At 37.2% G+C, this 27,884-nt stretch overlaps 1 protein-coding gene across 2 annotated transcripts in view; it reads right to left on the bottom strand.

Moving 5' to 3' along the window:
* Positions 1–443: 443 nt before the first annotated feature.
* The window catches only part of parga (poly (ADP-ribose) glycohydrolase a), a 32,053-nt gene continuing 4,612 nt past the window's right edge, over positions 444–27,884 (bottom strand). For both annotated transcript variants that reach the window (XM_051916503.1, XM_051916502.1), the window contains exons 7-18: positions 27,586–27,660; positions 19,558–19,650; positions 18,633–18,787; positions 13,876–13,955; positions 13,714–13,774; positions 12,117–12,192; positions 9,724–9,871; positions 3,960–4,038; positions 3,689–3,797; positions 3,369–3,474; positions 2,011–2,139; positions 444–1,424 (exon numbers count right to left, since the gene is read on the bottom strand). In XM_051916503.1, coding sequence (XP_051772463.1) covers positions 1,237–1,424; positions 2,011–2,139; positions 3,369–3,474; positions 3,689–3,797; positions 3,960–4,038; positions 9,724–9,871; positions 12,117–12,192; positions 13,714–13,774; positions 13,876–13,955; positions 18,633–18,787; positions 19,558–19,650; positions 27,586–27,660 — 1,299 coding nt within the window. In that variant the 3' untranslated portion in view covers positions 444–1,236. The remainder of the gene's footprint in view (positions 1,425–2,010; positions 2,140–3,368; positions 3,475–3,688; positions 3,798–3,959; positions 4,039–9,723; positions 9,872–12,116; positions 12,193–13,713; positions 13,775–13,875; positions 13,956–18,632; positions 18,788–19,557; positions 19,651–27,585; positions 27,661–27,884) is intronic.

Here is a 27,884-nt window from a genome sequence, read left to right as displayed (position 1 = left end):
TGTATACATGCTGGACAAAGCTACAATCTAGGTCTATTAGTCTGTACGATTAGAGTCAGACTGAAGTGTTTACATTTCAAAAGAGAGATTTTTTTCTAAAAATGTGACTTTTAAAGCGACTGTAAAAGACACATATTGAAGATAAATGTTAACATACCGTAACAAAGACTGTTAAGATAATTTTTCATGGTTATGATTTGTATAGTTGCCATTGAAATTGTAATTGAGCATAAATAATTCAACTTGGGTAAAAGCCTTAGCATGTTTTGATTAGCATGACAAATAAGTCTTGAACATGTATATAGCCAGCCTCAAGAAACAAGAAGTGGAAAAATTGAACTGCCTTGTTACATTTGAAAGAAAGAAAGAAAGAAAGAAAGAAAGAGCATTCAGCTGTTTGAAGCTGAGGTTTTCTTCCACCTTGAAAAAAAATGGCCGACAAGTGTCTGAAACAACAATTTTAATTATCAAATCATAATAAAATAAAGAGCAAAACATATGAAAATATTCACTACCTTTAAATATCAACCCCATTTCTTAAAGGTGCCTTTAATCAAAACAATAAATGAAACAGTAAAAACCTTGAGTGTAATAAATTGCTAAAAATGTCATGCAGAGACTATATGTTTTCACACAATTTGAATTTGCAGCAGTTCCATTAGTGTGATTATACAAGTTGTTATTCAACAGTTTTTCTTTTTCACATCTTTCGTTATCAAACCTTTTCATATTTCAGCAATACTTTTCCCTCTACAGCAAAAAAATCTTGTGCAATACATTTTGCAATCAAGTGTCACAGGGGATCTTATTGTGCATTCAGAGTTTCTCATGCATATTTTGTTAATCGAAACACTGTATTCTGAATCACTGTTAGTTTCTGGATGTAAACAAAAAAACAATTAAAAGACTACACCTTGGTCACCCAACTTAAATGGATCATTTAATTCTACAAGATCATGCAGTAAATTTGATCCCAGGTAAGTTTGTGTGGCATTCTAGGAAAAACTCCTCCGAGATCAAACCTAGATGATGTTCACAAGTAAGCATTTACAGTCAGAGTGACTATTGCTAAACTTCCTGTCGCCTTATTCATAGTGACTTGAAACCTATACTCACTGGTAGAAAAGAAAGGCATAATGTGCTTTCTTATGTCTCAGACAATCACACAAAAAGTCTGTCTAAAGGAGAAGAAAGCACTGAGGCATTTAGACAGGTTCAGTTAGCCGTTGACCAGCATTAATGGCAGTCTGCAGGAGAGGGGGAAGGCGCAGTGGTCAAGTTGCTGTCGCTGGGGCCAGGGTTGGGCTCCGCTTCCATATTTGTACTGACCTTATCCATGATGTACCCATAGAGATTGATGTTAGGCCACTGGCCATGCTTAGACACCACATTAGAGTACTGCTTTAAGTGGAAGTACAGATCGCCTACAAGACAGAGAGAGAGAGGAAGAGAAAAAAAAAAAAGATTTGAGGGATGGTGAGCATCATGGCGTCAGCCAAGTCCAGAGCCATTCATAAATCACAGAGCGCACGAGTTTACTGCCGTCTCCACTTTAGTACAATAGATGGCTGACAGCGTTTTCTCAAAAAGGTTTCAATAAATGTCAGAAAGGAAAAATGGGACAGAAACAGCGGGGTCAGTTGAGGCAGAACTTCACAATACTGAAGAGCACTAATGGTATCATTTGATTAAGTAAAACAAATGGCTCAATATTGCAGGAATTGTTAAATGTATTGTCATATTTAATTAGCCAGTGTATTTATGATTTTTTTCTTATATATATATATATATATATATATAATATATAATATTTCACAATGTTACTGTTTTTATTGTAAATGTAGCCTTGGTGAGCATAAGAGATCTTACCAACCCAAAACTTTTGAACATCTGTCAGTCGGTCTATTTTTTATTCATACATAAAATATCTAAAATTACATCCACCAGGACAAACATCCATTTTTATAATGTGTGTCAAAGATCTTATACAGAATGTAGCAGGCCTCTTACCGACAGTGACACAATTGTCTTTAAGAAAGATGTACAAGTCATGGACGTCCCTCATGAGTCTTTCATCTCCAAATGTGAAGTAGGCCACATCTCTCCCGGCCTCAGAAGCTGCCATCAACTGCAGCAGAGCTGGAAGGACAAACAGACTCAGTCGATAGAGAGCAAAATTTTCATAAATACCATTTAGGAAGCCTTTCATATTTCATTTTCATTTATCCTTACTGCACGCATCCCTAAACAGAAATGACATGCATACATTTACGCGTGCATGGGAATATGGAATATGACCCATTAGCACAATGAAGGGTCAATCAACCGCTGCATGCTCTATGATATATTGTTAATATTATCTGAGGGTTCCCAGTAAATACTGATAGCTGCCCAACCCAAATAAATAAAATATGGTGTAATACATCATTGATGGTATAGCGGGGATTCTTTAGTTTTGCTCCATGTTCCTAGCTGTAGAGAAAATGACTGACACATCCAATTTGTTTTTAAAAGGTAAATAATCCATGTCTAACAACCCCTATTAAGAGACTCAATCTTAGTCACCCAGCTTCAAATTGAGTCTAAAGATTTTAAATATTTAAAGAGGTTGAATGTAGCCCACTGATGAATGAATGTTGTTCAAATGAGAGCAATCAATTACAATGGGTAATCTGTAGTCCAACCAGTGCTAAACTAAACAGACAAGCATCAAGGTGAATTTTCTGTGTGATAAGTTAATTGGAGAAACTAACTAGCTCCACATGGTTTCAACAATGATGAACTATCAAAGATGGAATCATCTCATGAAACGGGCTTCCATCTTTACAACAGAAAATGAGCAGCTGGCAAAGTCACAAGCTTGCCATGAATTTATGGATGAGGCTGGAAAATCAGTTGCACTTGTAATAGAAAACATAAATGTGTGTCAGCTGATCAATAACAGGAAAGTGGAAAAAAACATGTCTTGGGTCAAAAAACAAAGTGAGAGAGCTTCTCTGTTTTGTCTGAATGCCAAAACACAACAAAACCAAGCAGTGAATAAAAATAAATAAATAAATAATCTAGAGATAAATATACTCAACTAACAATTTATGATTACATACAGCATTTAAAACTCTACATTATAATGTTGTGATGCCTAAATAAAATAGCATTTAAAAAGCTATGATTATAGGTTTTATTTATTTAGACAAAACGATATGGATTTTTAATATCAGCCATTTATGAGTTATCACCCATAACATGACAATAATTAAGAGCTGGAATATCAGAAATGGTGAGCTTTTGGTGCATGAAATTTCAGAATGAAATGTCCTATAAGATCATCTTGAAAATTGTAGCTTCACTTTGTGAGGACCTGCATGTACCTTTGAGATTAGTGTCGCCTCCAAACGCACCGCATCCCCAGTTCCCTGTGGCAACAGCAGAGAGGTTCTGGGGGTTTGCACCAGGCCGCATGAAACTGCAGTATGCCTGGAAAAAGAAGACATCCTTTTATCATAGTGAAACAAATACAAGCTAATCACTGCAGAATACAAGAGACTGACAAGACGACTCATGTCATGCCTCATTAAATTCAAGGTTAAGAGAATCAAAGGCCATTAGAGCTTGACGGAGGTCAAGGATTTGCCATTTCATGTCATCAGTGTGAAACACAGCACAACATTTGCTTAAAGCCTTTGCTGACCTTGTTTAGCTCCCGGGTCATTTTCTCAGGCTGAAACTGTTCCATGAAATTCCTGTATTTCAGTGCATCCATGGCCACAATCTCGGTGCACTTCCGCTGCCACCCGTCTCTGAGCATGGGAAAAGATGTTTATTTTATTCAGGGCTTTCCTCATTTTTATTATCTTGGTTGATTGGTTATATTAAGGATAGCTAACAACATTATAAAAGTGTAGGAACCCATTTAAGAGGCGTTTCCTAAAGTTATTATCATCAGTAATCCATAATGTTACCTGGGTATCTTATCTTTGTGATTGGCTTTCCATTTGAAGCTCTCTGCATAGCCAGAGTACTCACTGTATTGCTCTGTGCCTGAAAGAAGAGCAAATAAATAAAACAAATTAAGAAGTGGGTCAATTCCAACAACAGTATGCATAACATTTTTTTGTCCCCACCATATTATAGACAGAAATAATTTCCGTTAATCGCAAATTAAAAATTAGTGATTAGCATATAGATGAGATTTAAAGAGGAGCTATTATGCTTTTGTATATTTTTTCAACTTTCTTTAGTGTGTAATGTTGCTGTTTGAGCATGAAAAAGGTCTGCAAAGTTACATAGCACAAAGTCCACTGCAAAAGGAAGTTATTCTCTATATCAGTAAGACCTGTTTCTGAACTCTCTGAAATGCCTTAATTGTAGTCTTCAGTTTTTCTTCCAGGAACTTATACAATATCCCTTATTTAAATAATTCCCACCCAAGGCATATGAAGAAAAAAAAAAAAAGCCTGGATGAGCTGCATTAGTAGTCTGTTGAAATCCATGGTTATGGTAAGTGGCGTGACATTTCTGAAACATACTCAAAGCAGTTGACCAAACACAACACATTGGTCCAGCCGACCAATTAGAGCATATTGTGCTTTTCAGAAGGAGGGGCTTCATAGAGAAAGGAACTAAACAGGGCTGCGTTTCCCAAAAGCATTGTGAGCTTAGCTGATCGTAGACAACATTGGTGGCAATGGTCTCCACGATCAAGATGGGCTCATGATGCTTTTGGGAAACGCAGCTCTGAGCACTACTGACAGACTAGGAGGAGATGTGAAGCAACAATGTAAAATTTGTGAAAAATGTGTTTTCATGAATGTTCAAAAAACACATTTAAACCCCAAAACAAAAGACTATAAAAGGGCATAATATGGCCTCTTTAAATCTGCAGTTATTACAATAATAATAATAATAATTATTACTACTATTACTACTACTACTACTACTACTAGTAGTAGTAGTATTATGTATACATATTCACTCACAAAATAGCTTATCTCATTCTAAAAAACTATATATAGTTTTCCAGTTCTATCAGAAACAACCATGTTATAATATTGTACTTATTATAACTAGCCAGAAGGCTTCTCACTAAATACTGCACAGTTTTCCTTCTTGATTTTTTCAAGACACTCAAATCAAACCACTTGCTTAAATGACCATTACCTGATTTAACTGTGCCATGGTGTCGCTACAAATCAAAGGGTGATCGGGCATTTTCTGTGGCTGGGCCCAAGCTTTGGAATGGTCTCCCATATCATGTGAGGTCTGCTCCTTCATTGGACATATTTAAATCTACTCTTAAATCATATTTTTATTCTTTTGCTTTTAGAAACTTGTAATTGTTGTTATTTTTATTGTGTAGACCTACTTTGTACACTGTACAGCACTTTGGATCAATTTATATTGCGTTTAAATGATCTCTATAAATAAATGTTGTAAAAAAAACAAAAAACAAAAAAACCAACAAAAAACAAAACAGACACTGTGCATCCCTACTATCACGAAGACCTCCAGAATCCTCCACCCTCACCTTGATCTAATTAGTGTGTTTGTGGCCAGTTTCAGTGGCACTCTGACAAAGAGCAATCACAAGATTAATATCCAGTCTCTGTATCGACGCTTCAGCATTTCTGCCAACTGTACTGATGCAGAAAGTGTGCATTAAGGAGCCTGTGTCATGATGCATTACTGGCAGGATATGATTTGCTGCAAAGGCTAGTTGAAGTGCAATAGAAACAGAGATGACGATGAATATTTCGTTTGTTGTAATAACCCTGATGGAATGGCTGAATCCATTAGAGAAGGCCGTTCCCGCAGTCATTCATTGTGGCCAGAGGTAATACCATTAAGTGGAAGGAGAGGGCAGCAGGGGTAAGAGAGAGAGGACATAAGTGAGAGAGAGAGAGATGACTAATATCTGAGCTTGATTCCAAGTGAGGGTATTTTGTGACAGGGTGGAAATCTCCCAAGTTCACAGTGACTTTGAGGCTGATTTCCTAGAATTTTAACTCTGAAAATGACTTCTCAATGGTGTATAGCCACTTCTGCTCCATAACTATCAAATCTTTTTCTAGTGTTCCAGAAAATGACATATAGGTTTGAAAGGCACAAGATTTTGATTGATCAATGGTTTGTGCATCTGCGCAATGGTTTGTGTCCTGTGCATTGTTTGGAGGACGTCAGAGGGGATGGGTGGATGAGAAATGAGCATGACAGCAGGTGTGAGAGTAGGCAACAGCCTATCACAGCACAACATTTCTACATGGCTGTGACTGCAACTGGAACTCAAAAACTAGAAGAGTGTTCAACTATGTGAACGATTTTCTGGAACAGGTGAAAGATATATACTATTATTTTTTTATTAATTTTTATATATCTACATCAGGGGTGGGGAACGTTGATCCTGGAGGGCCATTGTCCTGCAGAGTTTTGCTCCAACCCTAATTAAACACACCTGAAGCTAATCAAGGTCTTCAGGATTACTAAAGTTACAGGCAGGTGAGTGTTTTTTTCAGGGTTGGAGCTAAACTGCAGGACAATGGCCCTCCAGGATCAACGTTCCCCACCCCTGATCTATATAATAAATATAGGAGTGAATAGTAACCAAGATTTTGAAGCCCCCCCCCCCACAAAAAAAGCACATCTATCCATCATAAAAGTAATCCACACGGCTCCAGGGGGCCTTCTGAAGCGAAGTGTTTTTGTAAGAAAAATATCCATATTTATAACTTTATATACTAGAATCACTGGCTTCTGTATGCGAATCGATTCCTGCGGAAGAGTGAACTTTGACCTGACGCATGACGTATTGACGAACGCAGAAGCGCAGAGCATAAAGCAAAACAAAACATCGGTCATGAATTAGAAGTCTAAAATGCGAATTTTAAAGAGAAATGTTGGAGGAGCTTGAGTTTGTTGCCCAGGCCTATTTGTTTGATCCGTGAGAGTCATCTACTCTCACCTAAGCTTACGCTACTCCTACATCCTACGTCATACGCCGGAACTCGACTCTCTCGTGGAATGCGCGGACGGACGTTACCGGAAGCCAGCGATTATACTAAGTTATAAATATGGATATTTTTCCTCACAAAAACGCATTGCTTTGCTTCGGAAGGCCTTTATTAACCCCCTGGAGTCATGCGGATTACTGTTATTATGGTTGGATGGGCTTTTTTTGGGATTCAAAATCTTGGTTACTATTCACTCCCATTATAAAGCTTGGAAGAGCAAGAGACATTTTTTAATATAACTCTGACTGTGTTTGACTGAAAGAAGAAAGTCATATACACCTAGGATGCTTCAAGGGTGAGTAATTTATTTGATAATTTTCATTTATGGGTGAACTAACCCTTTAATAAATATAATGCAGAGTGGCAGTTCTTATAGGCAGCATTTACACTGCACTTTTTGACAAATTAATTTTCAATGACATTTCCATGACCTTCGCAATCAAAAGGATCTTTACAAAATTATTTTGATTGAGCCAAGGTATTGTTTGATTTGTACCATAAATTGTTCTTTTGACTCAGTTCTCATAAATCATTTAAAATGCTTCACAAGCTGATTCATTACCAAACTTTACTCAAAAGTCTTTAAGAATCCATAGTAATCACAACTGATAGCCATCAGGTAACCAAACTGAGTCAGCACTACTAATACTGAATTGACTCGTACTACTTTTTTAAATTTTTTTATATCAGTTGGCACCAGAACAGGTACTTTTGATTTCCCTTATGTGTGCGTATGGTTCTGCAGCAACAGAGGCCCTGTTTACACCTGGTATCAAGATGCGTTTTGGTCAAATGGATCACAAGTGGACGACAGTAAATACAGCCGTAAATGTGATCTAAAAAGTTTTGAACTTGTCCACTTTCGACCACTTGCAGAGGTAATCGAAAACGCATTCGGATTGCGTTCGTAGTGGAAACGCTCATGTGGTCGGATGCGTTCGAACAGCAACAAAAGACCACCTACTGACCTAATGAGTAAACAATATGGGAAGCGAGCTACCCAGACGGGATTTAAACTTTGTTGGCTGGAAACCCAAGTTTGGTTTGAAGACGAAAAATGTACCAAGCACAATGTTCTTTCACCATTCCAGATTTCTAACACGCACTCACAGCATTCGCCGTGCTCTTGTGGCTATCAGAGCAGAAACGAAAGCTGCTGCTCTCCGTATGTTTTTCCATTGTCTTCGATAGAGCTCATATGTAAATTGCGCAAGCTTATTTTGTCCATTAGATCGAAAGATCTAAAAAAAAAAACAAAAAAAAAAAACAATACAGTACATTTACCCACCCATAGACCCTCCCCTTGAAGAAATCAGGACAGAAGTGGTTGAAAGTGAACAAAAGACACGGATTAAAACACCAGATGTAAACCGGTAAAACCAAAAGATGTGGGAAGGGAAAAGCAGGGTTCAGCTGTTACAAACAACCAGTGAGGAAGTGAAAAAACAAACAGTTTGTAATATATCGGATGCAGGACACTTACTCATGACCTGGGCTCCTCTCCAATGCTGCCACTCAGTCAAAGAGCACAGTTCATAAAGGAGGAACAGAGTGATGGAAGAATAGCGTAGGGACAGAGAGAGACACAGAAGAAGAGGGAGAGATATGAAGTGAGAGGGAAAGGGGGGGTTGTCACTTAACGTGTTGACTCAAGCACAGTGAGTTGGAGGGTGAAGAATAGGGCAATTCAGCTAGAGAGAAATGAGGAATAACAGGGCTGCCCTGAGTCCAGCGTGAATCAATGTAATGGATTTACGTTCAAATTGGATGAGGAGGGAAGACGGGGGGAGGGAAGAATGGAGCTGAATGTATACACAAGCTTCTGTGGGCAATGGCAAATTACATGCGGCAAAAACACACAATGTGCTACTCAGCTCACTATATGTAGTTTTAGAGATCTCTGATTACAACGACTGACTTCATTAGTGGAAACAAACCTGATCTCACCTTAATCAGAGCCTGAATAAATCTTTTCAATGAATGAAGCGCAGTTTGACTCACTCAATGCACCATTGAATTACTTGTGGTCATCTCCAACCAGTGTTTTAAATGGATTAATTATTGTATTGGTATTGACGACTGAAATTTTGTTGCAATCATTATTGTTATTATGCTTTCTAAAGACTAAAGAAATTATATTATTTTGTGAAAAGTACTATAACTCAATTTTAATTTAATATGTTTATTTTCATGTTTTTACAAGATACACTGTGAACCTCAAGCTATCTTTATAGCAATTGCATATTGTTGCCCTATTGTTGGTTTGATTGCTTATATTGTTCTCATTTTTAAGTTGCTTTGGATAAAAGCGTTGCGCTAAATAATTATATGTAAATGTAATATCATCATGATAATATTTTTAATCACACAGTACAAATGCAGCTGCCAATGTTTTCTGAAAGAGGTCCCTCACAAAAAGAACAATTTTGGGGGGTGCTTGGAACAAAAAAAGTTAACAACCCCTGTGCTAATGAAGTAGAATCATTAAATTCCTCATGATTCCCATGCCAACCTATTATATAATGAGCCATAGGTTCAACCAAGTACAAAAATATTTTCACTCTTTTTAGAAAACAGGTGTTTGAACAGCCAGAAGGGAGGAACAAGATACTTCAATGATGGCTGACATCAATCAGACAGGGATGTGTGAGGGTGTGCAGTACAGACGGGAGGGAGGAGTGGACTGTTTCCACTCCTGTGTATGTGTGTGCGTGCTGACCTGTGATGATGAGGCACTCGTCGTGGTCCAGGGCTTCCGTGAAGAGGCGTGATACGATGAGCTCAGGGTTGATGAGGAAGCGTATCTCCTCCTGGACCAACCCCATACCTGTCACCCCTCCACCCACCATCCTGTTCGCAAAGTCCACCTGCAGCACAAATAAAAACACATATTCATCAGCTGCAAAATTGTTCAGCTGGCCTGAAGAGTAAAAAAAAAACAATTTCATCCTTGAACATGGTGTGAAATTGTGTTATGGTACAGAGATCTATGATATTTGTCTGAACATTCAAATGGTAAGACTGCAAGCCAGGCTGTTTGTCCAGGATGTCACCAGAGATTATAAGTTTTGGTAAGGGACAGGGTGCTAAAATGCACAGGGGTGGAAAATAGAGTGCTGTACCCGGCTGTGCGTAAAACTACAAAAGATGAGTAAAGTAAAAGGAGAGAATATTCTGCATAGTTCAGGAGACCTTAAATTTGTGCACAATTTTTGGTGCATGTACAAATACAAAATTAACTTTTTGCCAGACCTGCTGATGGCGAAAGAACTGTGAAAATGTACAGGATATATGATTTCTTGCAAGCCATGAAATTCTAACTATAATTGGAGAGAAAAAAAAAAAAAAATCTTAGATAAAAGTCTCATTAAAACATTTTCACTGAGGTAAAACAAAAATATAATAAAATCAATAAAAATAATTAAACATTATAATAAATATCTGATTTAAACATTTTCACCAATGTAAAACACAAAAATAAATAAATAAATAAAATTAACATTATTATTATAAAATGTCTGATAAAAACTTTTTTTCTACTAAGGTCAAACAAAATTAATTAATAATAACAAAAATAATAACAAAAATCAATAAAAATAAATAAACATTATTACAAAGGTCTGATTAAAACATTTTTCACTGATGTAAAACAAAAAAGAATTAACTAATAATTAAATAATGATAAAAATTAAATATTATCTTTATTTTTTTCCCCCCACTGAGGTAAAACAGATGTAGGACTGTCATGGTTTCTGTCCATTGTGACCCTGCAGGTTGTTGCCAAGGCCAAACACCACTCCCTCCATTCTGAATAATGGATCTATTAACCATTGGCCATTAGCCAGGTCATATAACAAATATGTTCACAGCTTCCAGGCAGACGGTTTAAAGCCTTTGTCGCATGTAATAATATTGTATTTTTAATTATAAAATTACGTCATACTACTGCACACCATACTGCATTATACAAAAAAACAAAAACACATAAAAAAATTGCCATAAACATAAAAAGCAGGAGAAGGAAGTAAGGAAGACAAGGCATGAGTGCTTGTTTTGTGGCACTGCTAAATTCTGTTGTGAAGGACATTTCTTCAGTGCTGTCTCCTATTGTTATGCATTTTTATATTTCAAAGACTGGGAGTGTGGGTAGCAGTGCTAATATCGGCCTAGGACAGCTTTGAAAAGGTAAACAGGGGAAGTGCAGGACCCCTTTGAGGCTGTGTTTTGCAGGCTGTCAGGACGGACTCACTGGGCCACAGCCTCCTCAGTGAGATGGAGGAGAAAAGGGGAGGGAGGTTGGCAGGCTGCCAGATGATCTCGCTGATCAGGTCACTCAACTCCAGCTCCGACTGCCCCGCCTCTCCTCAGCACTACTGACAACCTGTCAGACCGTCCCACCCTTCCGGAAACATCCGTCAATCCGGCCGGCAGGACCCCGGGCTCCTGGGACCTCCCAGGGCTGTTCATGTGTGCCCGTCAGCTGTCAGGGTGTGCCCTGCCCCAACTGGGGAGAGATGGGAAAAGGAGAGCAGGGCAGAGGACCCCAGCATACAGACTTTGCGATGAACTCGAGAGGTGCAGGGAGGGACGTGATCGAGGCCGTCGGATATGCAGAACCTCAGTCAGCTGGGTCAAAACTGAGATGTTTTAGTTTAGTTTTTTTTTTTTTTTTTTTGCTTTCATTGCATGGCATTCATACCCAATATGATATTTGACAAGAAAGTGCACCTTAAAACAACAAAAATGGATATATAAAGATACATCAACAAAAATGTATTTGTCTTAAAAAACTGAAATATTGAAAAATGTATGCCAAACTGGAAGAGGTACCTATTACATAGAATGTCCCAATGATAGTTTGGGGAAATACTATTTTGTGCGTATGCGTCTGTGTTCTTGTTCAGGATAAACCGCCTAAATCACTAACAGCTGGAGCAGAATGAGCACATTTAACATGAAAAAAAAAAAAAATTATAATTAACAACTATGCAGACATGTCTTCTTGAGGAGAGAGGAAGGATGACAGAAAAGGTATTCTGTGTCAGTCAAAGTAATCTTATGTTTGACAGATATCACAGTGAAAACTAAACTATCCATGCATGACATTCTCACCTGAAGCATCCCACAGCCCTCATTCTCTATGGTGCCCTTACAGGTGATATGAAGACGGGTGAGCTGTGTCTTTGAGCTAAAGGTCAAAAATAAAATTCCATCAAAACACTACAGGCAAAATAACCACTTCCTAAAACATTCATTTACTTGTACTGTTAAACAACTGCATCATAAATAGAGGCAGGTTAGAAATGCTATAGTGAACTAGGAGTGGAAGGTTACAATCATGACTAAAGCAATTTGAAATACAACCATCTCAGCGGTAAGAGTTCTCTAATAAGCAAAACAGAGAGGCGGTTTTGCACTGCCAGAGGAAGCAATTGGCCAAAGTGACTACATAGTGCCAAAGTTCATTTATCAAGCACAAAGAAGTGATCTCTGTAAACTAATTTAAATGTCAGAGAGCCCTCTAGCTGTAGCACATTCAAATTTAAATGTGAGACTAATACTTTTTTTTTAATCACTATATGCTCTTTTTCTACTTCTTTTATGAACTATAAAGATAAACAAAATAAGCTTTACTGATCCCTCAAAGGGAAAAATCACGTTAATTAAACAGAGAAAAATAAAATTATACATACATAGATCTATCATAAGTATAAGTAGTAATGAATAAACCCAACAACAACATTGTACACCAAGTAGGGCCGTAACGGTACATGTATTCATCATGGTACGGACGTCACGGTTCAGTGCATACAGTCAGATGACAAATAGTCAGTCACAGGCGATCCACACTCCAATCCAGAAGGGGGCATGCGCGGTAATGCAACGCTGTTTGCTAACCGCCACAACAGGAAAAAGAGCAGAGAAGAACAGACGATCTATGCATAAATATTTACGTGTAATCTCTCAACCACTGTTTCAACCGTGGAAAGACATCAATAAAACAGCTTGAGAATAATATCTCACATAGAATTACATTTACCTCAGGCAAATCATTTAGTGTCCACAGCATGTTAGTTAACTCTAGAGGGAAGCATTGCACTAAATATATGTATTTATTATTCATATATATTCATTATATTTACTTTACCTGTTAGTAATCTCTTAATTATTTAATATATGTTTAAATAAATTTGTCATGAAAACAAGTTATGACAGTAACTGTGTAAATGATTATATTTCAAAATGAATTGGAGTAGAAATACAATTGAAAAATTATTTTATAATTAGATTTAGAAGTTAATGCAAAACCTGCCTTAAGTGCAATTTAAATGTTTTTATTTTATTTTTTTATTTGAGTGTTGATTATTATATCTAAAAATAAACAGCAACTGAATTTAACAGTTTGGACTCTGTTGTTAATTGTAACCTTTAATATTATAGTAATGTGCAAGAAAGGGCTCCATGTATATAGTTTACAGCATTAGCAGAGATTTTTTTTTATCCTTAAGAAAATGTTAATTATAATTGAATTTATTTAAAGAGAGAGACACAATTTGTACAATAAAACACTGTTTAATAAAAAATAAGAAAAAATAAGCAATTTTATGTTTAGTCACTTCAATACCGAGGTACGTACCGAACCGTCATGTTTGTGTACCGTTACACCCCTAACACTAAGCACAATAAATATGTATTTAAACTTGTGTACCTTTCCCATTTTGGAATAGTGCTCAAGCACTGTCTTGTGAATGTGACAAGGCCAGTGGGCACTGAAAATGTAGAAAAAACAAACAGGAATATAATAAACATCAATTGTACCACATTAAAGTCAGAGTGTTAAGTGGATATTTGTACAGTTTGGCAGACTTACTTGATTCAGTGACTCTTCTGAAATAGCACAGCAGAGTTTTGAGTTTCTCAATCTTGCGTAAAGAGGAACCTTCAAACAGTCTATAGAAAGATAAAGACACACAAGTGTTGATTAGCTACATACACTAGCAAAAGCCATCCACATTTACTTTCACAGGGCAATTATCACACAGTCATAAACGGCCATTAGAGGGAGACGTTTAGTTCCCAAAGTCAGTGTGACGTATGTGAGCTTCATCGTTAACTTCTGCAGGTTAGTGCGTCATTCTTGGGAACACGTTAGAAGTAGGCCTTCCGTGTGATCGGACTTTGCCGCTTCATCTCACAAGTCCTGTTTGCTCAGCAAGCCTGCCTGTGATGGGCTCTCTGTCAGGACAACAATGATACGGACCCGCGCCTGCGGGCTCAGCGCTGCGCTCATGTCCCATTTTACAAAGGATGGAGAGAGGAACACTTCCTCATTCTTTTAAAGACATTAAAGAACTGCAGGCTTGCTTTTAAAAGTCCCAAATAGCAAAAGCCCTTACAGTGATCAGCCGTGATGCCTCCCCTACCCCAGCAAATGGCTTTCTCCATTTAGAATACTGCAGTCTTCAAGCTAACCATCTTCCACTTGCATTCATCCATCCTCTCACTTGATGCCAATGGAATAAGCAGGAAAAAAGGTAGAACAAATGAAATGACAGAGGAAAAGCTGATGCACTAAAAGCCCTTTGGGAAGGAAGACAGAGTTATTGAAGCTTCCTATATATAGTCTTCTTGATGGTGGAGCTGATTTTATGTAATGTAGCCCGGAAGGCAACCTGTTGTTGACTGAAAATAGCTGCTTTTTAGTTAAACTGATTGTTGACCTTTAATATGAGAAAATATGATTGATTCAACAGGACAAGAACCTATTAAAGGATTTTATACCGATTTCAATAACATGACAAGCTGGGAATTTCTGGTGCCAAAATGGGGAAAAACAAAGATGGGAAAAAAGTAGGGGAGAGTAGGGTAAGATGTGTCGGTGGGTACACTGTGTTGATTCCTGCAAATAAGAAATGCACAAGGGAAAAGAGCATGGCAGGCGATATGAGTTTTGTGTCCAGGTTTAAAAATCTACAAATGTTGGTGAATTGCCAATGTATAAAATCCATAATTATTTGGCTAAAGAGTAGTTTTTTTTTTTAATGAATCATTCTAATGCTGATATGCTGATTTGCTACACAAGTAACATTTCTTATTATTATCAAACATTTGTGCTGCCTAATTTAAGGAAAAAGTGATTTTTCCCCCTCAGGATTCCTTGATGAATAGAAATTTCAAAAGAACAGCATTTATTTAAAACCGAATAATAAATGCTGTAACATTATGAAAGTCCTTTATGTCAGTTTTGATCAATTAAATACGTCCTAATCCAAAATAAAATTAGGATTTACAAGGATTAAGTTATCTATTGTAAGTCAAAAATACTGAAGCAGTCAAATTTGAGTTGATAGCAGACATCCAAAATTACAACTGCTTTCTTCGTTACAAAAGCAGAGTTAAGTAAAAACTTACACAGCTTATCCTATTCACCCCTAAATATAATTCTATGAATGCAGTCGATGTACGCACAATGCAAGTCTGACATAACCAACAAACATGGCAATACAAGTCAATTTGGCAGCTCCCAAGCAGGCTATAATTAATCTGAATCTTTCAAGAAACCACGTCAGTTGTTCAGATCTCATTGGTGGATCTGTATTCATAGTTTTGCAGGTGTACCGCAGCGCAGGAAAGCTTGCTTTGATGTGCACATTTTGAAACTAAAGTAAATATATCTTCAGCTAGCCTATATGTCATTTCCCAGAGGGCAGACTTTGACAGCTCTGCCAAACAAGCAATCTCTAAATTGCCTGGTGCTTGATAGCGGCAGTGCTCAAGCCAATGAGTAAACTGATGGACAGTCACTCAATTAAAGTGGGCCGCACCATAACGATCTGCACGTCTGGATACTCTGCGGTCTTGCTGAAACTTGTTTTCTGCAGCATGGCTGTAGCCACGTCCCACACTGTCCTAAATAATACAATGTTTAAAAAAACATAAAACATAGCAACATACAATAACTTGTTTGTTAGTGTAGAATGCTGGTACACAGTTTGTATCACTGTGTTCACCTGAATGATCAATTAGGTTTAATGCTGATATCGCTCAGACCTTCATTATCTAGGAGCACTTTAAGTATGTCCAGCAGGCAAAATAAAGGCAGAAACAAGGTAATGGCTGGAAATGTAAGCCAAAAGTATTATATTTAGATCCTCTGTAAGTCTAGGAGGTTGTATAAGTACTTGAAGTGCCTGGGGAATCAATAGCCATCTCAGCATGACAGAGTAAAACAGAGGGCTGCGTTCTTCTGCAAGTGTGCGGCATGATGAACCACTGACGGTTTTCCCAAAGAGCTTTTAAAGGATGGTTTTGTTACTCTGACTTGCATGAAAACAACTTCATTACAGCAGAGACAATATTTGACTGGAATTTTTACAAGAAGACATTTTAGCCATATTAAAGATTAAGTGTCTAATTTCTGCACCACTATTGTCATCAACTTAAAATAATTACTGTTTTCAAACAGGTTTCCTGAACAAACAGATAGTACAGCTCAAAACTTGTGTCATTATTTGACAAACACAGCGCCAAAGTATTAAAACTTTTTCTATAAATGGCTTTCCGCAATGTTTTGCTATGTAGAAAAAGTGCTCCGGGTGACAACTCGACCCACATTAGTGGTAAGCTGTGTCAGGCCATGGAGTAAGTTTAATAATTGGGGAATACGTGAAAGATGAACAAAATGAACATTACTGCAAAAAAAAAAAAAAAAAATTCCATTTTGAAGTCATATTTTTCAGCACATTATTCACATTTTTATACCGGCCAGGTCAAGGTCTAATATTCAGAGTATTTATATTACATTTGGTAATAGTAATTTTTGGCATTTGAAGAAATTAGAAATTTTATACAAAACATTTGTTGTGTGTATAGTTTTTTAAAAACACTAATCTTTTTATATAAATATATTTATAAACCTGTTCATATTTAACATAAAACTCATTTTACCTGCTACAGCAAAAATAAATTGCCTTTATCATTTGAATCTTTGTGACAGGGAGCTGTATATGATGAGCCCTTCAAAATATCTGGCCATATGACAAAAACTATATGACTGGCCATATGACAGCACAGCTACCTAGTTTAAGACACATCTTACCCCCACTGTCACTGATATGTACACTTCGATATACTGTTGTTGAATACCAACAACATCTCCATGCAGTGAGATGAGCACTGGCAGCAGGGGGATCCTGCTCATCAGAGGAAGACATCTGAGTAGGCACGATGACAGATGAGAGATGGATGGCCACGCATTTCACATCAGTCTCTCTAGCATCTCATTCATTTGTTTTAATCAGCCCGTAAAGGCTTGATTTAAGTACTGTACCACATGAGTGGCTTTGCTGTAGAGCTGCAATTTAAGAGGGGAGAGAAACTCCTACACGTTTTCTTCTCTTCATGTTGTAAAATGGCAAGACGAAATCCATCAAACCAAACAACATTGAATGAGGAGTTGGAAAGTCGACCAAGACCATAAGAAGATCTTATTTTTAACAACAGCCATATAGCGGAAGTCTTGAAACTCTAAAATAGATATACAAATAGTAGAAAAAGACTGTGTTTACAACACACTTACAACTGTAACTGGAGTCCCCCTTATGGATGATTCAATATTAAAACATTTGTGACCTGTGCTGGCAAAATGAGTTGCAATGAGCACATTTTCAAAAATGAGTTACTGTTATTCCTTCAAAATGATTTATTATTTGTTAGAATCCAACAAAAAATGACTGAGCTACACCTGTTTGATAGAGTCAATTTTGAGAAAAATCGAGTTAAAGTTTTCTGAAGGTTCTAAAACAAAATCACCTAGCAACCATACTCGCCAAGACAGATTTTCTGAAATACTGTAATTCTGTGTACAGTATGTGTGTATATCGGGATCGCACGCTGTCTGAGGCGTCTTTGTGCGCGCGCTTTGGATCGGTCAGTCAGCGTGAGGAAGATCGTTTTGTTTACATCAGCATGAGCTTGAAAATCACATTTCATTGTTTCAGACATGCCATCGAGAATTCACTATGAATATTCACGAAGTTGGAATGCTGCGCTTTACAATGATACCAAACTTGTGCTGAGAGGAAGCGCCAGTCATCCAGAAGTGAGAAGAGAAAAAAAATGATGTTTAATTGCTTTTTGGGGCATTGGGATTGCTAGACGAGGGCTTAATGAACTCATTTTTGTGAAAACCTCAATTTCGACCAAAATTTTTTTTTGTTTGTTTTGCCTGTAGCTCAAAATTAGCCTGTGCGCATTCCGACTTATTTTACCAGCACGGGTCACATTTAATGATGGAAAAGTGAGAACAGTGCAAATGTTCATTGTAAATGAAAAACACAGTGTGGATTTGTGAATGTGAAGGAGTGTAAGTTTGATAAAGTGGAGCCTTCACTAAATTTGAATTTTGAGGCCTATACATGCCATATTAACAGGCCAAAAAAATCCATTGTAAATGTAATAGAAACAGACTACTAGATAATGGGAAGCGAAATTAAATCATGTTGTGAGTTACCTCACAGGCTACACATAAACCCTAATTTGGATGGAAATCTAAAACCTCAGACAATCAATAACTGGACCTGTAAAATACAGGTCTCCAGAGCGACCCCACTGAAGAGGAGGCAGTACCTGTAAAAATTGATCTCGGGGTAGTTGCCATACTCGGACTTGCGTGAATTGCGTCTGGGAAATGTACAGAAGAAGGCATTGGCAAGAAGGCAGGCAATTTGTTCCTGTGACATGGTCAAGGACTGATTCATCCTCGTCTTAAGCAGCGGGATTGGCTATGGAAGAGGAGAGAGAGGCAAAGATAATTAGTTTAGCAATTGACCAAACAGGGAGACAGAATTACATTAAGCAAATGGCCAGGAGTAATTAAGGTGCCCTGCTGTAACCCACCATCAGCCAGCAGCATTTGCACAGAGCGTCATCCATCTCTACTGATTGGACTTAAAGACTCTTAAGGGCAGTATAGATGACTAATCAATGCAAACGTTAATAAAAATGTATATAAATAAAAGAGTGCAGCTGAGCAAGGAGAGATGTTCCTTTTTAAGGGCAAAAGACCTGTGCAGGATCTTACATAAACACCGTTTCATTGGCTGAGTAAGAACTAGCTTGTTGAAGGGGAAACAGACTTGACTTGCCTAAATTTATTAGTGTGTATTTTTTATGTTAAAAATACTGTAATCTATTCTAGCTTAATATGCAACCTGTAACTCTATTAAACATTGTTTCTAAATTGCACTTTGAAATATTACAAATCAAGAATAAATAAATTAGGATACATTTAAGAAAATAGTGTTGTTCTGATGTCAGAAATTAGGCTGATGGAATGTCTAATAGTGGCTTCTATTCGTTCAGCTCCTAATAAGGCCGTTGTGCTCATGTGGAAGTGCCCTTCACTAGCCACTGGTTTAACACCGCTGCACGATGGGCCCATTGACCTTTAGCAGCCAGACATGATTATCACTACTGATCTATTTCTGCCCCAAAACCTGAGTGTCTGTCTCAGCCAATGTGGAGGACAGCATTTGATTTTGTGTAGCCTTACCTCGGTGCAAATCTTGGGCGTATCCAAAACCAGTTTCACCATCTTTGGCAATGTGACGTTAAATAGATGCTTAACTTCATCATTTTCCAAACCCTGCAAGAGAGAGATTAAATGTGTTTCATGCATTTTCATACAGCTGATAGAGGTCATTCATTTAGCTCGCTGAAAACAAAACAAAAACAAATAAAGAAACAGGTCTGTTCATATTTTAAATGTACACTACCGTTTAAAACTTTAAAAGTCTCGTATACTCACCAAGGCTTTATTTATTTTATCAAAGATAATGTAAAAACACTAAATATTGTGAAATATTATTACAATTTAAATAACTGGTTTTTATTTTAATAGATTTTAAAATGTAATTTATTCCTGTGATGGATGGCAAACCTAAATTTTCAGCAGTCTTTACTCCAGTCACATGATCCTTCAGAAATCATTAAAATATTCTGTTTAGGTGCTCAAGAATCATCTCTTATTACATATTAATATTGAAAACAGTTGTGCTGCTTAATATTGTTAGCTTTTCATTTCTTAAACAACCATGTAGGAAGACACATCATGGCAATATTCCAGGATGACAATGTCAAGATTCACCAGGGTTAAAATTGTGAAAGAATGGTTCAGAGAGCATGAAGAATCATTTTCACACATGAATTGGCACCTCTGAATCCTGACCTTAATTTCATTGAAAGCCTTAGGGATGTGTTGGAGAAGACTTTACAGAGTGCTCACCTTTTGCATTGTCAATACACGATCTTGACCAAAAATTGATGCACCTCTTGATGGAAATAACATCACTACATTTATTTCCATCAAGAGGTGCATCATTTTTTGGTCAAGATCTTGTATTGACAATGCAAGAGGTGAGCAATCTGTAAAGTCTCCTCCAGCACATCCCAAAAACTTACACAGAGGTTAAGGTCAGTGCCAATTCATGTGTTAAAATGATTCTTCATGCTCCCTCCCAACAGTTCTTTCACAGTTTGAGCCTGATGAATCTTGACATTGTCATCCTGGAATATGGCCATGATACATCTTAATACATGGTTGTTTAAGAACTGTCTTAGGGTTAAAAGAACCGTTGCCAAACATATAACATGCTAAACATAATAATCACTGTAATAATGATCCATCCATAGACTTAAGTATTTGCCTATTAAAATCCAAACAGTGACTTTTTTTTTGGCCGGGCAGTGTATATAAAATAGAAATTTTTGTAACAATGTAAAAGTCTTTACTGTCACTTTTGATAACTTTAATGCATCCTTGGTGAATAAAAGTATTAATTTCTATAGTGTAGTGTACGGAACGGTAGTGTATATTTGTCTATTAAATTGTGACTAAACACAATCTTATGAATGCCTTCATTGCAGTGATACCTTTTGCTTAGAAAACGAATTATACTGTTAACTATTACCAATTAAAGATTGACAACATTACCATGTTACGTCATGAAACTAATAAGAAAAAAAAAAAAAAAAAAAAAAAAAAAATCAAATGTCAACTGTCTGGTACAAAACAGAATAAATAATGAAGCCTATTCTGCATGGGTTTCTCTGCTCCTGGGGCATTTTTCCTAAAACACCATTTAATGGAAAACAACTGTCAGAAAAAAAGAGCCATATTGTTGAATAAGACACTTGAACCCAGCTGTCGACTTGTCATAGACAGTATTATTCAGCTGTCAGGAAAAAAAAAAAAAACGATAGGATGCCATGGTGTCAGAATGGCATCAATAGGTGAACAAAAATTATTTGCATCCTGGGCTGCTGGCTTTCGGCAAAAAAACAAAACAAAACCTCGCTTTCAATTGTAGCAAATAAAACGCATAGAAACTGAGAGTGCACTATATAAACACAATAAACGTAATATTAACCTTATTAGTGGAGTTCCTATGGGCAATCCCAGCAATCATTTTATCTCTCTATTGCCTGGAGCATCCAAACAGCTGAATTCAGGGAGTTTAATAAATAAAATTCCTTGGTTTGTCAGTGTAGTCAGTGCAAGAAAGAGGGAAAAAAAAAAAAAAAAAAAAAAAATCTCACTCATATCCGAAGAGGTAGTAACAAAGCTTGATCTATAGCACAGAGGTTACAAAAACGTAATTTTGCAGAGCTCCCACTGGTCAATGACATCACTGAGGTGGAAATAAAGCCCTCACTGCACTTTTCATCTTGGTTAAAATACAGCTAACCAACAGCACCGTAGATCTCTGATCAGACAAACAGCACCGCTTCGTGATATTCAGTCTGAAGCCGAGGATGTCAAAACAGTGCACGCTGGCTCAGCAACCTTGTATGATTTCAGCAAAAATAAATACGCTACTGTTTTATCATCACACAGATTTACAACACACTTATTTATAAATATATTGGCTGCGATTGGCAGCACGCTCAGTCATGGGCCCATTTCATCAAGGTTACTGGGCGTGCTCAGCTGATTAAATGGGATTCCTGGAACAGATGCAAATGGGTTGAGGAAGGAGAGGCGGCGAAGGGCTCTTCTGGACGGGAAGCCTTGTCTGACAATTTAACCAAGGAGCATTTATACGCCCGCAAAGGAGGCCTGACTAAATGCTGTCATAAGTAATGACCTGCTTGACATCGTAAAGTGCTCCTCTGGGTCTAATAAGTGAGGAGAACTGACAGCCCGGATAGGCCTGAGCTGAGGTTGCAGGAGTTAGACCTCACTAAATCAAATGACCTCCTTCATTCCCCCTTATCCTGCCCAACCAGAACCTGTTAGATAACATACTACAATCTCCATCAAAATACAACCAATAAGAATTCTGAGGGAGGAATTATTATTTATTTATTTTTTTGATTTGTGAGTGTATAAAAAGAGAATGAACAGCAGATTTTTCTTGGTGATGTTACATTATGCGTACATGACATATTATGCTTGGTATTTTACAGAATTGTTTGTGCATTAAAGGGATAGTTCACACAAAAATTAAAATTTGCTCACCCCTCATGTTGCTCCAGACCTATCTTTCTTTCTTTCTCAAACAAAAGCATACATTTCCAAGAATACTGAAAATGTATTTGTCCATACAATGAGAGTCGGTGAGGTACACAACAAATGCCTTCTTTGATTAGATTTTCATTGTGTGTGTGTTTTTTTTTTTTTTTTTTTTGGGTGAACCATCTCAAAAGGTTAAAAAACTGAAAGAACTTAAAAGAACTGTAAAACAAAATAATAGGGTGACTTGAAAATCAACCAGTTTCATTCATAGCAAGATTTACATAAGCATTGTTTTGCATGTCAGTATGCTTACACAAACACACTGTGTGAATGCTGCAGGGAATCCCACAGTTCTGAGACACTGAAATAAGATGGTTGTGTAGGCGAAGGCATTTGCGGAGGGCTAGAGGCTTGAAGTGGAGTTCTGTGCACTGAGCCAGCAGAGTGAATTTATCAGAGCCCACTGCTCTGACACTTTCATTTCAGGGTAGGGCTGAGGCTCAACTACAATTTATGAAAAAGACAGTTCCTAATTTGTATTTTGCTGCTTTCCATAGCTATTACACCTCTGTTGTCAATCAAAATCCCAGCAGCTGCTCAACTCTGACAACTATTTGAGTCCTGTGGTAACAGACACAATTTTAAGACATCAGAAAGGCTTTCTCTTTGCATCTTGTAGGGACGATGTGGTGTATAGTACTATACTGTAAATTATTCTGTTGCTCTTGAGCTTTAATTGAAATTGTGAAATAATAGGAGTAATATTTGATACTCATGTGCAGAATATTGCTTTAACATCTTTGTTTCACCACAAATTGCTAGACTATGTCATCACTGAAAAACTGATAAATACTACTGTAATGCTGCAGATTCAACTTCAATATGTTCACATCTTAGCTACCAAAACCCTAACCAGGTTCAGGGGAAGTGAATTAAAAGATTTAAATGATCATACTCATCATTAAGACTCCAATAAAACAAACACCAATCTAGAAATTTGTGCTGGACAGATCGTTCGGCCCACATGAAAAAGACCACTTTGTGTCCAACAGGAAACAGAAGACAATACAATTTGTCGCACAGTGAGTCACAAAGGCAGTTACCCTCAACAAACACAGTGATGACATCAGGCTTGGCAGCAAGTTTTACTCTAGCGTTCACAAAGTGCAAGCCAAAGCATAACTAGAATTCACTTGCGAAATGTAAATTCACTATAGAACCTTCCATAACTTTGATATTTCCAAGGTTTCCACAACCATGGGAACCCTGAATGATTCTTAGTGCATTTAAAAGATGCATTTAATCACAATTACTGCACATTTAATGTTTATATATTCCTTATTTCATTTATTAAACATGAAATTATAAACAAAATTATTATGACAAAATATGATATTCAAAATTTAAAATGACAAAATACTATGACGAGGCCTGTGCTGATGCTCCGTTTCCCTCTCACTGAATCAAAGCAGAGAGCTGCCATATTTTCAGTATGGCCTTTATATAGCACTGCGTGAAGACGCCTTTATACTCTGATGTGGTCTTGTTGCTTTATATTGTGCTGTAAAAATGTTTTAATTGACAGTCTAGCACAAGCACACATTTGACATGCACAATTCAGAACTCTCTTACAGTTATTAACTGATCACTGTTCAGTGATGTTTCATTTAATCTCTTAAATTGAAAATCAATTGCCAGCTCTCCAGGCTGACATACCAGTGCCCTCTGTTGATGATACAGGGAAATAAGACAGCTGGCTCAAACAGAACTGTAGGAAAGCATTTAAATAAATATTTATGCATTTATTTAAAATGCAATGATATACTGTATATAAACGCATAATACTCAATAATACCCCAGACAATTTAGAAAACAGCACTAGTACAAAAGCATAAATAACCATTACACAGGGGAAAGTATGCATGTATGGGTATCAGCATACTTAACTACAGCTGCAAGCAGTGAGAACGACTTCATATTTACATCCAAATGTATAGATAACGAGAGCGATTGTTCTCACATTTATGCATCTCATTAGTGGGGACGGCCCTAAAGGGTTGATGCTTGCTCACCAAAAGAGTACATTAATAAAATGATTATGGCAAAAACAGAGAGATGGAAAAACACTAAGGAACATGAAGATGCATGGTGCTGGAGCCAAAGAGCAAAGGCACAGCTCAAGATCTTAAGTGGACAGTTTAAGGAGCTGGTCCACTCAAGCATGCTTCATTAGAACGCTGTGCACTTTGCTAATGGCTTTGATTGGCTCCCTTATAGATTTAATGGCTCTTGTTAATTAAATTTGATTCAGCCATAAAAGTCACAGACAGCTATTGATTTACACAGGTCTGAGATTATTCTATCAAATCATCTTAAGCACGGAGGGGACATTCTGACATCTTGGCTGAAGCCATAACTATAAGAATACCACTGTAATAAAGAAATGGCTTTTGACTATGAAACAAAGTCTGCTATTTATAGCACCCTTGAAAAAGACTGCACACACAGGAATAAGGTGGTTAAAGATGTGCTTGTAACCGCAGTGACTGTGGGTTCAAACTATGGAAAGCAAAAATTATTACCATTACCAAAGCAGCAACTGTACAAGTATGAAATGTGTTGTCGTTGTGGATAAGAAAGTGTCTGGTAAATGATCTACATAAAAGTGTCTGCTAAAAGATCCATATAATCCTATGCTTCAAAAACATCCTCAATCATGTAACAATAATATAGCATAATCAAACTGGTGCCTGGTGAGCAATAGGCATTGTCAGGCCACTGTCTGAAAATTTTGCTCCACCTACTAAAGTTACACCCAGTGATCAAATTTTGCCGGTAATCAACAGTACCAGAAATTAAGGTGCTGTTACATAAGCGAAATTTCACGGTCAAAAAAGGTTCTTTGTCTATGGTCAATAGTAAAATATATGAAGCACAGCTCATACAGAAAGCACTCGCAAACCAACCACAGGGTTTCTGCAGGTTTTATGAGGGTAAATTTAAGACTTTAAGACAATATAAACTTTAAGGAATAAATTGAAAGGAAAACAATGTCAATATGTTCTCTAAATGTAAATGTCTAGAGAGAAACACAATGGCCCTGTCCCACATGGGACACTTCATGGCACACTTCATATGCACTTATGGTCTTGTGGACTTATAATGGCTACCGTTTTCGAAGGGTGCTCACGAGTACCCCCTTTGTGGTCGATATGTGCCTTCGATGCGCACTTTTGCCGAGGCCGCACTGAAGTAAGCTTCACAGCAGACTTCTTCCTGACAGTCAAAGCAGCATTACGCAACGAAACTGCGGACTCGTAGGAAGACCGCAAATGTTTAGGATGCCATTTGGAACAGGGCCAATGAATTGTTTTAGCAACACTTCAGAGTTTGAAAATACAACTTCCAACAGATATCCAATATATCCAATATAAAGTCTTGTTTATGATTAAAACAAGAACATCAAACATGCCAGTGGGCTCAGAAAAAAAATTAACTTAATTCAAAGTGTTTTCATAACTCATTGACAGATATTTGTTCTTGTTTTAAGCATAAACTCGGTTCATTTTGATGATCCATTTCACAGAAAACAAGACTTTTCCATTTTTAAGACATTTAATGGCAGGATTTTATGAATTTAAGACTTCCTGCTCTAATTTAAGACATTTTTAAGACCCATAGAAATCCTGTAAGCAGCTTTCTGTTGGTCAACACATGTGCAATGCAATGATTTTTACAGAAAGTATAGAGTAATATTACTGTTTCATCCTGCTTTCTTAAGACTGTCTAAAGTCAGAACTCATGACAAATGTATTTATTGTGAAAAATTGTTTTAGTAGTAATAGTAATATTTCAGATAATATTTTAAAAGTTTTTTTTTTTAACCTGTGTGGGCAGCAGGGCTGATTTTCAGAACACCGGTGACAATTTTTTCCCACTAGTTCCCACTAGCAAAAACAAAAACCGATGTCGAATTCTTCTTCTGTACCTACACAGTTCAACAAACGCGCAAACTGATGTACCAAGTTAGCCAAGATCGCAAAGAACGAGTACTGTGGCAGAAAACAGCCAAAAGTTTCAAGTCAAGCTCTTTGTGGAAAAAGAGAACTCAACCTCAAGCGTTCTTAAGTCATCTCCCTATTAGAGCCACCATCAAGACCTGCTTCTGGCTATGTGGAAGACGGTGGTCCATCTGTTGAGTGTGTTTATTTGCAGTAAACAGGACCCTCATCTCCCAGGCCTTCCTCTGCCAGCTGCTGCTCGTTATGCTGAGTGCCCACCTCTGTCTTAATTGACTACTGCTGGATGCAAAGAGATCCCCGGGGACGAGGTAGCAGAAGGGGCAGACGCGGACTGCTTGGTGCGTATCCACTTGGAGGCTAACCTGCTTCTTCTCTTTGACTGAAGAGCGTAATGCCTTTAGTGTGCCAGTAAATTCAAACCACTCAGACTAAGCAATGATGGAACATTTTTAGTATCATGGGGCCTTCTGGTCCCAAATGTGACACACCATAAGAAATCAGACTTTAGGATGCTCACTTCATTAAAGCCACAACATTAGAACTTTTATTTTATGGCAGCTGCTGTTATGATATAGATCGTCAAAAATGCATCATGAATTGAAATGTAACCAACTGGGGCCACTTGACATAAACTTAAAGTATAATGTTGTTTTTTCTAGTACTGGCAGAGAACCCAATTAATCTGGCTTTATCGTTGAATTCTATTTTACTGTACAAGCATAATGCAAAACTAAATTACTCATTATTTGTACATGTACAGATTGTTTAAACTCATTAGCGGTTTGTGCAAGTTGTAGATTTAATTTACTACTTTCTGATTTAATTTCCACTAATGACACTATCAAATGCAAATCAACCATCTGCATGCACATTATTTTGGATGCTTTGAACTACATCCAGATGGGATAAGTCAAACGCTTTGTACATTAACACATGATGAAATATCGGCACAACTCCAATGGACAAATGGACACTAACAACAATATTTTGGTCATCTCTATTTTACATGTACACACACGCACACACAAAATGCATTCCTTACCTTATCGCAGAGTAGGTTCAAAGCTGTGAAGTCCCATCTTTTAGCATGCACTGTGTTGTAACTCAATATTGCATCCTGTAAGATTATGACAGTTAAAAACTTTTTTTTTTTTTTTTTTTTTTAAATATTAACCATTACAAAAAAGGCAAACCTCAAATTTTTAGATGTTTTACATATCTAAGAAAAGGGAAGCCACTGTATCACGTTAAAAAACGTGGATACTACAATTTTGGTCAAACTATAACATTTATAAGATAACTATAGACAAGAAAAAGCAAAAAAACACAAGGATGCTTCAC

This window comes from Ctenopharyngodon idella, chromosome 13 (assembly GCF_019924925.1).
Source record: "Ctenopharyngodon idella isolate HZGC_01 chromosome 13, HZGC01, whole genome shotgun sequence".
NCBI classification, from domain to species: Eukaryota; Metazoa; Chordata; class Actinopteri; order Cypriniformes; family Xenocyprididae; genus Ctenopharyngodon; species Ctenopharyngodon idella.
The sequence above is the reverse complement of the archived record's forward strand: the minus strand, read 5'-3'. Positions and strand labels throughout refer to the sequence as shown.